This window comes from Entelurus aequoreus, linkage group LG08, assembly GCF_033978785.1.
Source record: "Entelurus aequoreus isolate RoL-2023_Sb linkage group LG08, RoL_Eaeq_v1.1, whole genome shotgun sequence".
Classification (NCBI taxonomy): Eukaryota; Metazoa; Chordata; class Actinopteri; order Syngnathiformes; family Syngnathidae; genus Entelurus; species Entelurus aequoreus.
In genome coordinates, this window is record NC_084738.1 from 80,371,257 (window position 1) to 80,388,261 (window position 17,005).

Genomic DNA, 17,005 nt, shown 5'->3' on the forward strand with positions numbered 1-17,005 from the left:
AGTTGGCGATTAATTTAGTCATCGATTCGTTGGAACTATGCTATGCGCAAGCGCGGAGGCTTTTTTTTTTTTTTGGTTATTTCTATTTTTTTTATTTTTATAAACCTTTATTTATAAACTGCAATATTTACAAACAGCTGAGAAACAATAATCAAAATAAGTACAAAAACAGTACAAAACAGCGCCAGGGCGGCGCTGAGGCTACGTCTCATGAGGTGGCGTAAGCTAGCCAATGATGTGTCATGTGCAGCTCACGTGACGACGGCGTCTCCTTTGCTGGAAAAATTCGAAAAATGGCGCAGGAAAACACTACCGATAGTTTAGCGGAGAAACATCTTGAGGTTATTGCTTCAATGGAGAAAAGTGTACGACCTAAGTCGTCAAAAGTGTGGGAACACTTCACTTTAAAGACTTCAAAGAAGAGCGTTTCCTGCAAAATGGCACGGAAGTACAACATTGCTTCAGGAGCACCTGAAGAAGAAACATGTTGGAGCCATGGATGAAGGGAAGAACTCACAGTACGTAACTTTTTAAGTCCATAGTGGCAACAAGCATTCATGAGTTCAGCTTTTTTGTGAGTAACTTTAAAGTTATGCCTTTGTTGCAACGCGGGGCTGATAATGTGTCTCCGGCACATTTGACTCCGTTTTGAGAGAGAACACGCACGGTTACCAATTTGGAAATAAACGTAACGGACAGAAATATCTCAGGTTGGTTTCATAATGGATCAATGTAGCCGGGCTGATAAAGCTATATAAATATATTTAGATTTGAGTGACGCTTTAGTATAACTAAACGTTATGAAGGTGCTGGAATATTTCATGCTATTATTCAGAGGCAGCCTGAAATGAATCCTTTATTATTCACAACAGAAATGTGTACAATATCTGATTCAGTTCTGATGAGTTACATTTCTGTGTTATTATTGGTGTATGCTGCACCCCCAATGTCCACAACATGGTGCCAGTATGCTGTTTTTTTTTCAATAAAATACTGGAAAGGATAGAAATGTAGTTTGTCTCTTTTATCCGATTATTAATCGATTAATCGAAGTAATAATTGACAGATTAATCGATTATCAAATTAATCGTTAGTTGCAGCCCTAATATATATATATATATGTATATATACATACACAGACATACACACACACACACACACACACACACACACACACACACACACACACACACACACACACACACACACATATATATAATATACATTTTTGAAAATTATGAATCGATTAGAATTGATATGAATAAGAATTGCGATTCGGATGTGAATCAACTTATTTGTCCACCTTTTATTCCCCATGCTTGTGTTGACATTTGCTTTCTGCCTTGATAGCTCAGCGATTATAATCAGAGGAAGTTACATTTCAAATTAAAATGTTTACATTTTATACATTTTTCTAATGCTCCTTATTTTCCATAGGTCATAAAACATACAAATAGTTATCGATATCGAGCGCTTGCATCGTGGCATGAGATGCAAACGGTATCGACAGAAAGAGTGATTGCGGTGACGGCCATGATTAAGGACAGGAAACAGGAAGAGCAAGAACGAGACGGACCTGTACTCCGCCCAGAGTCAAGGTCTGTACCTGAGACTCCACCCGGCAGAGGGGGCGGTGCGTAGGACCCAGGTGAGCCTGGCACGCCGTGCTGGAAAGAGGCTCCGCAGGAGGACAGAGGATGCTGAGGCGGGAAGGAGGAGGAGGGGGAGAAAGGAGGATGAGAGGAGGTGGGCGAGGGCAGGCTGGGGGGTGGTGCAGGCTGGGTGTAGTGAGAGGAGGAGGAGGAGGTGGAGAAAGGAGGATGAGAGGATGAGGAGGAGTAGGAGGAGTATAAAGAAGGATGAGAGGAGGTGGGTGAGGGCAGGCTGGGTGGGGGTGCAGGCTGGGTGTAGTGAGAGAGGAAGCCGGGCGGGGGAGGGGGAGAGGAGGAGTAGTGAAGAGGCTGATAGGCTCCAGGTGTGTAGTGCTCCACCTGGGGGGGGGCTGACAGTCAACACGTGCTGTTAGTACAACCAGGAAGTAGACGGGACCATGGGCACCTTGCTCCTGGTGGGTGTGACCAAGACTTACGCTGGTACTGCTGGGACGACATGTAGGCACCAGCCATCCCGTACACAGGCTTGGGCGGCTCCACCTGCCCAGGTACCAAATATTAGCCAACATGCTCAATAAACGTAGCCACACTGTTTTCCTACACTTTGTGCCCTGCGGTTTATAAAACGGTGCAGCTAATTTTTTTCCTCTATGGAGAAAAAAAATGTTTTCTTCTAAAATTCTGTTGGTGCGACTTATATACCGGGGCGGGTAATATATAGAGACAAAAAATATTGTTTTCTAAAATATATATATGCTGGTGCGGCTAATATATGGGAAATATATTTTTCTCTTCTGAAATGTTGTGGGTGTGGCTTATATGCCGGGGCGGTTAATATATAGAGACCAAAACATTTTTTATAAAAAAATTGTGGGTGCGGTTTATATGCTGGTGTGGCTAATATATGGGGAATGTTTTTCTCTTCTGAAATTTTGTAGGTGCGGTTTATATGCCGGTGCGGTTAACATATAGAAAGTTTTTTTTTTTTCAAATTGTGGGTGTGGCTAACATAAAAGGTTTTTTTCCTCATCTAAAATGTTGTGGGTGAGGCTAATATGCCGGTGCGGTTAAAATATAGGAACTTTATTTTTTTTGAAAAATTGTGGGTGCGGCTAATTTATAGAAAATATTTTTTTCTCTTCTAAAATATTGCGGGTGCGGCTTATATATCATATGCGGTTAATACATATAAATCATTTTTTTCTTTTGAAATTTTGTGTGTGCGGCTTAAATGCTGGTGTGGCTAATACATGGGAAATATATTTTTCTCTTCTGAAATGTTGTGGGTATATAGAAACGTTATTTTTTATTTTGTTTTTTCAAATTGTGGGTGCGGCTAATATATGGAAAATGTTTTTTCCTCGTCTAAAATTTTGTGGGTGCGGCTAATATGCCAGAGCGGTTAAAATATAGAAACTTTTTTTTTTAAATTGTGGGTGCGGCTAATTTATAGAAAATATTTTTTTCTCTTGTAAAATATTGTGGGTGCGGCTTATATACCGGGGCGGTTAATATATAGAGACAAAAAAATTTTTATGGAAAGTTTGTGGGTGCGGCTTATATGCTGGTGCAGTTAATGTATGGGAACAATATTTTTCTCTCCTGGAATTTTGTGGGTGCGGCTTATATGCCGGTGCGGCTAATGTAAAGTAGGAAAACATTTTCTTCTTAATTGTTGTGGGTGCGGCTTATATACCGGGGCGGGTAATATATAGAGACAAAAAAAATGTTTATAAAAAATTTGTGGGTGCGGCTTATATACTGGTGTAGCTAATATATGGGAAAAATATTTTTCTCTCCTGGAATTTTGTGGGTGCGGCTAATGTATAGAAAGAAAACATTTTGTTCTTAATTGTTGTGGGTGCGGCTTATATACCGGGGCGGGTAATATATAGAGACAAAAAAAAAAAAAGATATATAAAAAAATTGTGGGTGTGGCTTATATGCTGGTGCAGCTAATATATGGGAAAAATATTTTTCTCTCCTGAAATTTTGTGGGTGCGGCTAATGTATAGAAAGAAAACATTCTTCTTAATTGTTGTGGGTGCGGCTTATATACCGGGGCGGGTAATATATAGAGACAAAAAAAATTTTTGTCAAGAAATTGTGGGTGCGGCTTATATGCTGGTGCGGCTAATATATGGGGAAAATATTTTTCTCTCCTGGAGTTTTGTGGGTGCGGCTTATATGCCTGTGCGGCTAATGTATAGAAAGAAAAATTTTTCTTCTTAGTTGTTGTGGGTGCGGCTTATATACCGGGGCGGGTAAAATATAGAGACAAAAAAATATTTCTATAAAAAAATTGTGGGTGCGGCTTATATACCGGGGCGGTTAATATATAGATACAAAAAAAATTTTTGTGAGAAAATTGTGGGTGCGGCTTATATGCTGGTGCAGCTAATATATGGGAAAAGTATTTTTCTCTCCGGGAATTTTGTGGGTGCGGCTTGTATGCCGGTGCGGCTAACGCATAGAAAGAAAAAATTTTCTTCTTAATTGTTGTGGGTGCGGCTTATATACCGGGGCGGGTAATATATAGAGACAAAAAAAAATTTTGTAAAAAATTTGTGGGTGCGGCTAATATATGGGAAATATAATATAGCAGCTAATATATGGGGAAAATATTTTTCTCTCCTGGAATTTTGTGGGTGCGGCTTATATGCCGGTGCAGCTAATGTATAGAAAGAAAAAATGTTTTCTTAGTTGTTGTGGGTGCGGCTTATATACCGGGGCGGGTAATATATACAGACAACAAATTTTTTTATAAAAAATTTGTGGGTGCGGCTTATATGCTGGTGCAGCTAATATATGGGGGAAATATTTTTCTCTCCTGGAATTTTGTGGGTGCGGCTTATATGCCGGTTCGGCTAATGTATAGAAAGGAAAAATGTTCTTCTTAATTGTTGTGGGTGCAGCTTATATACCGGGGCGGGTAATATATAGAGACAAAAAAAATGTTTATAAAAAAATTGTGGGTGCGGCTTATATGCTGGTGCGGCTAATATATGGGAAAAATATTTTTCTCTCCTGGAATTTTGTGGGTGCGGCTTATATGCCTGTGCGGCTAACGTATAGAAAGAAAACATTTTCTTCTTAATTGTTGTGGGTGCGGCTTATATGCCGGGGCGGGTAATATATAGAGACAAAAAAAATGTTTATAAAAAAATTGTGGGTGCGGCTTGTATGCTAGTGCGGCTAATATAAGGGAAAAATAATTTTCTCTCCTGGAATTTTGTGGGTGCGGCTTATATGCCGGTGCGGCTAACGTATAGAAAGAAAAAAATTTCTTCTTATTTGTTGTGGGTGCGGCTTATATGCCGGGGCGGGTAATATATAGAGACAAAAAAAAAAATTTTATGGGAAATTTGTGGGTGCGGCTTATATGCTGGTGCAGCTAATATGTGGGAAAAATATTTTTCTCTCCTGGAATTTTGTGGGTGCGGCTTATATGCCGGTGCGGCTAACGTATAGAAAGAAAACATTTTCTTCTAAATTGTTGTGGGTGCGGCTTATATGCCGGGGCGGGTAATATATAGAGACAAAAAAAAAAATTTTATGGAAAATTTGTGGGTGCGGCTTATATGCTGGTGCAGCTGATATGTGGGAAAAATATCTTTCTCGCCTGGAATTTTGTGGGTGCAGCTTATATGCCGGTGCGGCTAACGTATAGAAAGAAAAAAAATTCTTCTTAATTGTTGTGGGTGCGGCTTATATACCGGGGCGGGTAATATATTGAGACAAAAAAAAAATTTGTGGAAAATTTGTGGGTGCGGCTTATATGCTGGTGCAGCTAATATATGGGAAAAATATTTTTCTCTCCTGGAATTTTGTGGGTGCGGCTTATATGCCGGTGCGGCTAATGTATAGAAAGAAAAAATGTTCTTCTTGATTGTTGTGGGTGCGGCTTATATACCGGGGCGGTTAATATATAGAGACAAAAAAAATAAAAATTTTAATTTGTGGGTGCGGCTTATATGCTGGTGCAGCTAATATATGGGAAAAATATTTTTCTCTCCTGGAATTTTGTGGGTGCGGCTTATATGCCGGTGCGGCTAGCGTATAGAAAGAAAACAATTTCTTCTTAATTGTTGTGGGTGCGGCTTATATACCGGGGCGGGTAATATATAGAGACAAAAAAAATGTTTATTAAAAAATTGTGGGTGCGGCTTATATGCTGGTGCAGCTAATATATGGGAAAAATATTTTTCTCTCCTGAAATTTTGTGGGTGCGGCTAATGTATAGAAAGAAAACATTCTTCTTAATTGTTGTGGGTGCGGCTTATATACCGGGGCGGGTAATATATAGAGACAAAAAAAATTTTTTATCAAGAAATTGTGGGTGCGGCTTATATGCTGGTGCGGCTAATATATGGGGAAAATATTTTTCTCTCCTGGAGTTTTGTGGGTGCGGCTTATATGCCTGTGCGGCTAATGTATAGAAAGAAAAATTTTTCTTCTTAGTTGTTGTGGGTGCGGCTTATATACCGGGGCGGGTAAAATATAGAGACAAAAAAATATTTCTATAAAAAAAATTGTGGGTGCGGCTTATATACCGGGGCGGTTAATATATAGATACAAAAAAAAAATTTGTGAGAAAATTGTGGGTGCGGCTTATATGCTGGTGCAGCTAATATATGGGAAAAGTATTTTTCTCTCCGGGAATTTTGTGGGTGCGGCTTGTATGCCGGTGCGGCTAACGCATAGAAAGAAAAAAATTTCTTCTTAATTGTTGTGGGTGCGGCTTATATACCGGGGCGGGTAATATATAGAGACAAAAAAATTGTTTATAAAAAATTTGTGGGTGCGGCTAATATATGGGAAATATAATATAGCAGCAAATATATGGGGAAAATATTTTTCTCTCCTGGAATTTTGTGGGTGCGGCTTATATGCCGGTGCAGCTAATGTATAGAAAGAAAAAATGTTTTCTTAGTTGTTGTGGGTGCGGCTTATATACCGGGGCGGGTAATATATACAGACAACAAATTTTTTTATAAAAAATTTGTGGGTGCGGCTTATATGCTGGTGCAGCTAATATATGGGGGAAATATTTTTCTCTCCTGGAATTTTGTGGGTGCGGCTTATATGCCGGTTCGGCTAATGTATAGAAAGGAAAAATGTTCTTCTTAATTGTTGTGGGTGCAGCTTATATACCGGGGCGGGTAATATATAGAGACAAAAAAAATGTTTATAAAAAAATTGTGGGTGCGGCTTATATGCTGGTGCGGCTAATATATGGGAAAAATATTTTTCTCTCCTGGAATTTTGTGGGTGCGGCTTATATGCCTGTGCGGCTAACGTATAGAAAGAAAACATTTTCTTCTTAATTGTTGTGGGTGCGGCTTATATGCCGGGGCGGGTAATATATAGAGACAAAAAAAATGTTTATAAAAAAATTGTGGGTGCGGCTTGTATGCTAGTGCGGCTAATATAAGGGAAAAATAATTTTCTCTCCTGTAATTTTGTGGGTGCGGCTTATATGCCGGTGCGGCTAACGTATAGAAAGAAAAAAATTTCTTCTTATTTGTTGTGGGTGCGGCTTATATGCCGGGGCGGGTAATATATAGAGACAAAAAAATTTTTTTATGGGGAATTTGTGGGTGCGGCTTATATGCTGGTGCAGCTAATATATGGGAAAAATATTTTTCTCTCCTGGAATTTTGTGGGTGCGGCTTATATGCCGGTGCGGCTAACGTATAGAAAGAAAACATTTTCTTCTAAATTGTTGTGGGTGCGGCTTATATGCCGGGGCGGGTAATATATAGAGACAAAAAAAAAATTTTATGGAAAATTTGTGGGTGCGGCTTATATGCTGGTGCAGCTGATATGTGGGAAAAATATCTTTCTCGCCTGGAATTTTGTGGGTGCAGCTTATATGCCGGTGCGGCTAACGTATAGAAAGAAAAAAAATTCTTCTTAATTGTTGTGGGTGCGGCTTATATACCGGGGCGGGTAATATATTGAGACAAAAAAAAAATTTGTGGAAAATTTGTGGGTGCGGCTTATATGCTGGTGCAGCTAATATATGGGAAAAATATTTTTCTCTCCTGGAATTTTGTGGGTGCGGCTTATATGCCGGTGCGGCTAATGTATAGAAAGAAAAAATGTTCTTCTTGATTGTTGTGGGTGCGGCTTATATACCGGGGCGGTTAATATATAGAGACAAAAAAAATAAAAATTTTAATTTGTGGGTGCGGCTTATATGCTGGTGCAGCTAATATATGGGAAAAATATTTTTCTCTCCTGGAATTTTGTGGGTGCGGCTTATATGCCGGTGCGGCTAGCGTATAGAAAGAAAACAATTTCTTCTTAATTGTTGTGGGTGCGGCTTATATACCGGGGCGGGTAATATATAGAGACAAAAAAAATGTTTATTAAAAAATTGTGGGTGCGGCTTATATGCTGGTGCAGCTAATATATGGGAAAAATATTTTTCTCTCCTGGGATTTTGTAGGTGCGGTTTATATGCCGGTGCGGTTAAAGTATAGAAAGAGAAAATGTTCTTCTTAATTGTTGTGGGTGCTGCTTATATGCCGGGGCGGGTAATATATAGAGACAAAAAATATTTTTTCTAAAAAAATTGTGGGTGCGGTTTATATGCTGGTGCGGCTAATATATGGGGAATATATTTTTCTCTTCTGAAATTTTGTAGGGTGCGGCTTATATATAGGAGAGAGAAAAAAGTTTTCAGAAGTTTTGTGGGTGCGGCTTATATGGCAGCGCGGTTAATGTATAGAAACTTTATTTTTCATTTTATTTTTATAAATTGTGGGTGCGGCTAATATATGGAAAATGTTTTTTCCTCATCTAAAATTAATACATATAAATTATTTTTTTTCTTCTGAAATTTTGTGTGTGCGTGTTCTATAGTCCGGAGAATAGGCTAAAGGTTTTATATCCCCATCGTAAAGTGGGAGCAAACAAATGGCAAACACGAGGGAGCAATGTTTACAGGTCACATGACATCGAGGCGAGCAGGGAGGGGCGGTACCTTCTGCTGAGAGGCGGGGCCCACCTGCAGAGGGTGTGGAGCACTGGGGAGGGCTGTCGGAGTTTGGTTACTCCAGGAAGTGACGGTGGAGGTAGGCCTTACCTGCAGTGTACACACACACACACGTATGGAAGGATGGTGAATGTGGGCGGGGTCACCAACACAAACGTAACCGGGACAACATACGGGTTGGTAATACTGCTGCTGTGGTGGGACCGAGGTCGGTGCAGGCACAGGTGGAGCCGGGGTGGCATGAGGCTGGACCGGAGTGAAGGGATGGCGGTGCTGCGTGGCGCCGCGTGAAGACGGAGTGTTGTGTGTCTGAAGTGGAGCCACCGCCGCCGCCGCCGCCGCCGCCTTCTGTTGACCCAGAGCCTGGGTGAGGCGCTGGCGGAGCTGTCGCACGGCCACCTGGCAGGAGGAGGCGTTAGATGTGTTCTGAACCCGCGGAAAATGGCGTGACCGTCACCTGGTCGGTGTTGTCGGGCAGGTAGGCCATGGCGGTGGACAGGCTGCCCTGGGAGGCCAGAAGGCCGGCGTAGTGGCCCATCGTCTCCGCCAGCAAGACGCCGATGGCGGCGGGGCCCGAGCGCTGCGTCTGCTCCACCGCACGCCGCAGCACCACCACCTTCTCCACCAGTCCCTGAATGTGGGAGATTTGGTGTTAGCAGAACACTTCAATGCTTTTCCACCAGATGGCAGAAGTTGCATAATAAAGATGTCATATTATAATATGAGCCTTGGCAACTACCTCTGTCGGCCACTAGGGGGCAACAGAAAATACAACTCCATCAAGATTAAAGATTAAGATTAAAGTACCAATGATTGTCACACACACACTAGATGTGGTGAAATTTGTCCTCTGCATTTGACCCATCCCCTTGGGGAGCAGTGGGCAGCAGCGGCGCCGCGCCCGGGAATCATTTTTGGTGATTTAACCCCCAACTCCAACCCTTGATGCTGAGTGCCAAGCAGGGAGGTTATGGGTCCCATTTTTATAGTCTTTGGTATGACTCGGCTGGGATTTGAACTACAAACTACCGATCTCAGGGCGGACACTCTAACCACTAGGCCAAGACTGGTAGGCGCCTTTTTTGCTCATGGATATATTAAATAAATAAAGTCATTTTATGACGAAAAAAAGAAGTCCGTCTTATTTTTTCACTATGCACGATTAACGCAGCAAGATACAACGCTACAAAGAAAAATATTTGTCCGGGAGTTAAATATAACTAGAAAAATAAATTGCGTGTGAATGCTGCAATGCTAGCAGTTAGCACGCTAGCCAGATGGTGTCAAGTGACCAAATATATGACCCTTAGGTGTTTAGATGCAAAAACACTAATAAAAAATGAAAATAAAAAGCAAGCATGCTAACAGTTTGCATGCGTGAAATAAGATATTTGATTCGGAGGTGTATACAGTACCTACCAAATTATGGAGCTTAATTAGACCAAAAAAAAACCTAAAAACTTTGAAACTGAAAAATCAAGTTTAGATGTCGAATTTTAAAACAATTTATTTAAAAGAAATATAAGTGCTCACATTTTTTTCAGGTTGAATATAATTATGATTCACTCTGGTATTTTTTTGGGAAAAATTATTTTTCAATGTCATATTTTTTGATATTTTAAGCTTCTATTTTTTTCATATTCAAATCATGTTTTTTAAGAGTCTCACTTTTTTTCAAACTATCCGTTTTCCATATTCAAATAATTTTTTCCCCCAAAATTCAGAGTTTTGGCCCGAATTTAGCGGAACTGACCCCAGAATAATTTTTTATTTTTTTTTAATTACAAGAGAAAATCATATTCAAATTTACCTGAAGAAAAGTTGTGTGCACTTTTCTTTCTTGTTGTTTTGAATATTTAAAAAAAAAAAAGGACATTTTTCCAAATTCAAGATAAAAAAAATTTATTTTAAAGTTTCAAGGTGTATTTTTATTTCAAGAACAAAATATAGCCACTTGCTCATTTTGCGGAGATAGCGCTACTTGGGTCTTCGTACACCCAGGCCCCCTCCTTGCAGGAACATGAAACAAAGACTGTTGTGATGCCGGATATCATTAATTTATATTCGATTTGTCTTTTCATAGGGTTACTCTCCAAATGGGTTTCTTTTGTTATTGATGCTGTATTACTGCCTTTTAAACAAAACATTCCAGTTGGAGTTGGGTTTTTGCTCATTCTTCAGTAACCTGGATGTGGATTTATTTATTTTTTTAAAAATATTTTTTAAAATTAAAGATCAAAAAACATAGTTTTCCCGTGTCAACGTGTTGTTTTTTTCAAGAACAAAGGGTTACTCTCCAAATGCCAGAGATCACTAATTTATATTCAATTTGTCTTTTCAAAGGGTTACTCTCCAAATGGCTTTCTTTTGGGATTGATGCTGTATTACTGCCTTTTAAACAAAACATTCCTGTTTTTGCTCATATAAAAATCAGATGGAGTTGGTTTTTTCCTCATTCTTCAGTAACCCGGACGTGGATTTATATATATATTTTTAAAATTCAAGATCAAAAAACCTAATTTTCCCGCGTCAACGTTTTGTTTTTTTCAAGAACTAAGGGTTACTCTTCAAATGCCGGAGATCACTAATTCAATTTGTCTTTTCAAAGGGTTACAAATGGGTTTCTTTTGTGATTGATGCTGTATTACTGCCTTTTAAACAAAACATTCCTGTTTTTGCTCAAATAACAATCAGATGGAGTTGGTTTTTTGCTCATTCTTCAGTAACCCGGACGTGGATTTATTTGTTATTTTTTAAATATTTTTAAAATTCAATATCAAAAAACTTAATGTTCCTGTGTCAACGTTTTGTTTTTTTCAAGAACAAAGGGTTACTCTCCAAATGCCAGAGATCACTAATTTATATTCAATTTGTCTTCTCAAAGGGTTACTCTCCAAATGGCTTTCTTTTGGGATTGATGCTGTATTACTGCCTTTTAAACAAAACATTCCTGTTTTTGCTCATATAAAAATCAGATGGAGTTGGTTTTTTGCTCATTCTTCAGTAACCCGGACGTGGATTTATATATATATTTTTAAAATTCAAGATCAAAAAACCTAATTTTCCCGCGTCGACGTTTTGTTTTTTTCAAGAACTAAGGGTTACTCTTCAAATGCCGGAGATCACTAATTCAATTTGTCTTTTCAAAGGGTTACAAATGGGTTTCTTTTGTGATTGATGCTGTATTACTGCCTTTTAAACAAAACATTCCTGTTTTTGCTCATATAACAATCAGATGGAGTTGGTTTTTTGCTCATTCTTCAGTAACCCGGACGTGGATTTAATTGTTATTTTTAAAATATTTTTAAAATTCAATATCAAAAAACTTAATGTTCCTGTGTCAACGTTTTGTTTTTTTCAAGAACAAAGGGTTACTCTCCAAATGCCAGAGATCACTAATTTATATTCAATTTGTCTTTTCAAAGGGTTACTCTCCAAATGGCTTTCTTTTGGGATTGATGCTGTATTACTGCCTTTTAAACAAAACATTCCTGTTTTTGCTCATATAAAAATCAGATGGAGTTGGTTTTTTGCTCATTCTTCAGTAACCCGGACGTGGATTTATATATATATTTTTAAAATTCAAGATCAAAAAACCTAATTTTCCCGCGTCAACGTTTTTTTTTTTTCAAGAACTAAGGGTTACTCTTCAAATGCCGGAGATCACTAATTCAATTTGTCTTTTCAAAGGGTTACAAATGGGTTTCTTTTGTGATTGATGCTGTAATACTGCCTTTTAAACAAAACATTCCTGTTTTTGCTCATATAACAATCAGATGGAGTTGGTTTTTTGCTCATTCTTCAGTAACCCGGACGTGGATTTATTTGTTATTTTTTAAATATTTTTAAAATTCAATATCAAAAAACTTAATGTTCCTGTGTCAACGTTTTTTTTTTTTCAAGAACAAAGGGTTACTCTCCAAATGCCAGAGATCACTAATTTATATTCAATTTGTCTTTTCAAAGGGTTACTCTCCAAATGGCTTTCTTTTGGGATTGATGCTGTATTACTGCCTTTTAAACAAAACATTCCTGTTTTTGCTCATATAAAAGTCAGATGGAGTTGGTTTTTTGCTCATTCTTCAGTAACACGGACGTGGATTTATTAATTTTTTAAAATATTTTTCAAAATTCATAATCAAAAAAGTTAAATTTTTCAGTGTCCACCTTTTGTTTTTTTCAAGAACAAAGGGTTACTCTCCAAATGCCAGAGATCACTAATTTATATTAAATGTGTCTTTTCTAAAGGGTTAATCTCCAAATGGGTTTCTTTTGGGATTGATGCTGTATTACTGCCTTTTAAACAAGATCAAACACATTTTCCAGTTTCAAAGTAGTTTTTTTTAAACAACAAAACTTTTAGCCCTAATTTAGCTCCATATAAAATAGGCCAAAACGCTAGCATGCCTGAAGTAAAATATTTTACACTGAGGTGTATACCTTAAAAATAAGCAAGTAATAGCAAGTGAGCATTGTGGAAGTAGTATGGTTGGAACTGGATGAAAAATGTGGTAAAAGAGGAGAAGACCCACCTGCAGAGAGAGAGGACAATGTCGCTCCAGCGCTGCGGTCCAGCAGGAAAGCAGCTTGTCCATGTTGCCAGCACAGATGTAGCACAGGCAGGCGTTCGCTTGCAGCTGAGCCTCGTCAGCCGCCTCCAGACGAGCCCCAAGGAGGTCTGACCAGCGTGACCGGGTTGGGGTTAAAACGGCATGGTGTGTGTGTGTGTGTGTGTGTGTGTCGCTGAACTCACCGCAAAGTGAGGAGAACTCCTCGGGCTGAGCGTAGGTCATGATGGCCGCCAGGGCTTCCCTCCAGTTGTGCAGGTCGCACGTCTTCAGGACGTCGTGCCAGTCTTTCATCACCACGGCGCTGATCAGCTGCGGGGGGGACAAACATGAGACCTTTCTACAATCCATCCATCAAACTTTATCTATGAAGCACTTTTCATACATGAAAGAAATGCAGCACTAACTTCCAAACAATACCCCGCTGACACACACAGAGGAAGAAATGAAGTGAGTACAGAGGAGCCAGGTGAGTAAACACTATCACTCCTCCTCCCTCGCTAAGTAGTCCTGGCCTTTCTTTGTGCAAGGTGGCGGCTGTCATTAATGACCAGTGAGAGGAGTGAGTGTTTTACTTAAAATACGTCTTTTTTATGCACACATGTAGTGTGACTTTTGTTGTTAATAGTCTAACAACAATTTTAGTCTGAGTAAAAGTACTAGTGTGATTTATGTTGTATTGTTTTTTTTTGTCTAAAGAGAAGACGTCTCTATTGCCACTTGCTCATTCCGGCGGAGATAGCTCTGCTTGGCTCTCCACATGGGTTTCTTTTGTGATTGATGCTGTATTACTGCCTTTTCAAGATTCAATCAAAACATTCCTGTTTTTGCTAATATCACAATCAGATGGAGTCAGGTTTTTTTTGCTCATTCAACCCCAAGGATGTGGGTTTATGTGGGTGGATTGTAATAATGATTATTGATTGGGAATTCCTGGTTTTCCAAAGCCCTATTTTCACCTCTTCCTGGAAAGTTTTCACAGTCCACATTTTTCAACTGTTTTTGACCATTCCACCTTCAAAACATTCCTCTTTGTTGGGACAACCAAAGTTCCTTTTTTCCCTACAAATTCCTGGTTTTACCAAAATTCCAGGAATTCCGAAATACCCATTCTCAATTCATTACTACGTCAACATTATTCAACTGATTCCAAAACATCTAACACCAAGCCATTCATATCATCTACAACAATTGTGCTAGTATCAATATTTTCAAAAAGTCCCGAAATTCCCAAATTTCCAGGAAGTTTCCAATGAATGGACGTATTCATAGTTCTACAATGCTTCTCAAAATTTAGCGCCATTTTAAAACCCAAATCCAACTTTTCAACCATCCACCCACACTACTCTTCCAAAAATGGAACGCAAAACATGTTTTCCTTTTTTCAAAATTCCCGCTTTTCCCGGGATTTCCTGGAATTTTGTCCCTATTGACAATGAATGGGCAATATACATACCTCTCCATATCCCACATGTCTCAACCGATTCGAGCCATTCCAACATCCACACACTCCACTCACCTTGGACAATCAAACTACCATTTTCCAAGTTCAAAGAAATTCCAGGAATTTCCAGAATTGGAAAACCGGGAATTTGTACGGGAAAAACAATAGGAACATTGGTTGTCCCCAAATTCCCGGTTTTCCCGGAATTTTCTCTCCATTGACAATGAATGGGCAATATACCGTAATTTCCGAACTATAAGCCGCTACTGTTTCCCCTCGTTCTGGTCCCTGCGGCTTATACAAGGGTGCGGCTTATTTACGGCCTGTTCTTCTCAGACACCGACGAAGAGGATTTCGGTGGTTTTAGTACGCAGGAGGAAGACGATGACACAATGATTAAAGACTGACTTTTCATATACCGGTAGGCTGGTTATTTTGATAACGTACAGGTGAGCACTTTGTATTACTTTGCACCGTTGTATTATTTGTACTCTGCACGAATGCTGTTCGCCATGTCAAAGATGTGAAAGTTTGATTGAATGATTGAAAGATTTATTGTTAATAAATGGGACGCTTTGCGTTCCCAAACAGTCATCTCTGTCCCGACAATCCCCTCCGTGGTAGCAGGAACCCCTATATACTACGGTAATTACACATCAAAACCCTGCGGCTTATAGTCGGGTGCGGCTTATATATGGATCAATCTGTATTTTCCCCTAAATTTAGCTGGTGCGGCTTATAGTCAGGTGCGGCTTATAGTCCGGAAATTGCGGTACAAACCTCTCCATATCCCACGTCTCAACCGATTCAAGCCATTCCAACATCCACACACTCCACTCACCTTGACAATCAAACTACCACTTTCTTAGTTCAAAAAAATTCCAGGAATTCCGGTAATTCCTGGTTTTCCAAAGCCCTATTTTCACTTCTTCCTGGAAAGTTTTCATAGTCCACATTTTTCAACCGTTTTTGACCATTCCTCTTAGTTGGGACAACCAATGTTCCTTTTTTCCGTACAAATTCCCGGTTTTACCAAAATTCCAGGAATTCCGAAATACCCATTCTCAATTTAAACTGCTACTACGTCAACCGACTCCAAAACTTCTAACTCCAACCCATTCATATCAGTGTTTCCCATAAACTGCCAAGATACCTGTGGTGGTGGGGGCGTGGCTATGGGCGTGGTCACAATGACATCATCGAGTAATTTGCATAATTACTACAATGATTTGATTTTCTCTAAAAAGGCTCAAAAAATGTATACTTACTAATTAATAATAACAGTTTTGTTTTAAACGTCCATCCATCCATCCATTTTACAATATAATTACAACACTTTATGTACATATTTATATACACATTTGAACAATAAGTTATTCACTGAAATATATTTATTAATTGTGGTTCTTACAAAAAATATATCTTATAAAAATATAAAAGCTAAAATGTCTCTTAAAGCTCTGCCGCTTTAATTAGTGCATACTAAATAATTTAACTTTAGCCTACTACTACAACCATATTATTTACCAGCAACATAAAGTGAAACAGAGGCAGAAGTGTCCTGCCACAGTCAGTAACAAATAAACAGAAAACAGTAGTGGTGGTAGATCGACACAAAGCTTCATCAAACATCTGATCCACTGAACAAAGAGATCCAAAAATCTTGATCCTACACTTCTCTTTTGTAAAGTAAATCTGAACAGCCTATATGGGCATCTACATCAACTATATGATTTGCCTGAGAAGCTGGACAGGACAAAAATAAATAAATAAATAAATAAAAATTTAAAAAATTAAAAAATAATAAAAATAATTTAAAAAAAGGCAGAAAAATCTATTTGTGGCGGCCTTAATTCTTTCGTGGCGGGCCGCCACAATTAAATGAATGTGTGGGAAACACTGCATATTATCTAGAACAATTATGCCAGTATCAATATTTTCAAAAAGTTCCGGGTATCCCGAAATTCCCAAATTTCCAGGAAATTCCAATTCAAATGAATGGACGTATTCATAGTTCTACAAAGCCCTAAATTATTCAAATTTAGCCCCATTTTCCAACCCGAATCCGACCTTTCAACCATCCACCCACACTACTCTTCCGATATATCGAACGTAAAACATGTTTTCCCCTTCCCCAAATTCCCGGTTTTCCTGGAATTTTCTCCCCATTGACCATGACTAATTGCATGCGCTCTCTCCTCTTAAGGGGGCTTACCTTGGTGATCTTACTGTGTGTTTTCCTGAAATACATCCTCTGGGTTTTCTCCAGGAGCTCGGCCCCACCGGCGATGGCCAAGATGATGCTGTCGGCCATGCGGTTGTCATGGAGACAGAGCTCCACGGCGGCCTCAAAGTCGCCGGTCAGCAGGGCCTGCGT

At 39.2% G+C, this 17,005-nt stretch overlaps 1 protein-coding gene across 6 annotated transcripts in view; it reads right to left on the reverse strand.

Annotated features, from left to right (window-relative positions):
• Positions 1 to 17,005, reverse strand: part of sec31a (SEC31 homolog A, COPII coat complex component) — a 55,856-nt gene that overhangs the window by 13,163 nt on the left and 25,688 nt on the right. Inside the window, exons 15-22 of one of the 6 annotated variants that reach the window (XM_062057372.1) lie at positions 16,844 to 17,005; positions 13,370 to 13,496; positions 13,149 to 13,294; positions 9,074 to 9,247; positions 8,791 to 9,015; positions 8,629 to 8,706; positions 2,090 to 2,153; positions 1,607 to 2,002 (exon numbers count right to left, since the gene is read on the reverse strand). The exon at positions 16,844 to 17,005 is cut by the window's right edge and continues 17 nt beyond it. In XM_062057372.1, coding sequence (XP_061913356.1) covers positions 1,607 to 2,002; positions 2,090 to 2,153; positions 8,629 to 8,706; positions 8,791 to 9,015; positions 9,074 to 9,247; positions 13,149 to 13,294; positions 13,370 to 13,496; positions 16,844 to 17,005 — 1,372 coding nt within the window. Of the gene's footprint in view, positions 1 to 1,606; positions 2,003 to 2,089; positions 2,154 to 8,604; positions 8,707 to 8,790; positions 9,016 to 9,073; positions 9,248 to 13,148; positions 13,295 to 13,369; positions 13,497 to 16,843 lie in introns of all 6 variants that reach the window. The other 5 variants (XM_062057371.1, XM_062057375.1, XM_062057376.1 and 2 more) reach the window with 5 other exon arrangements.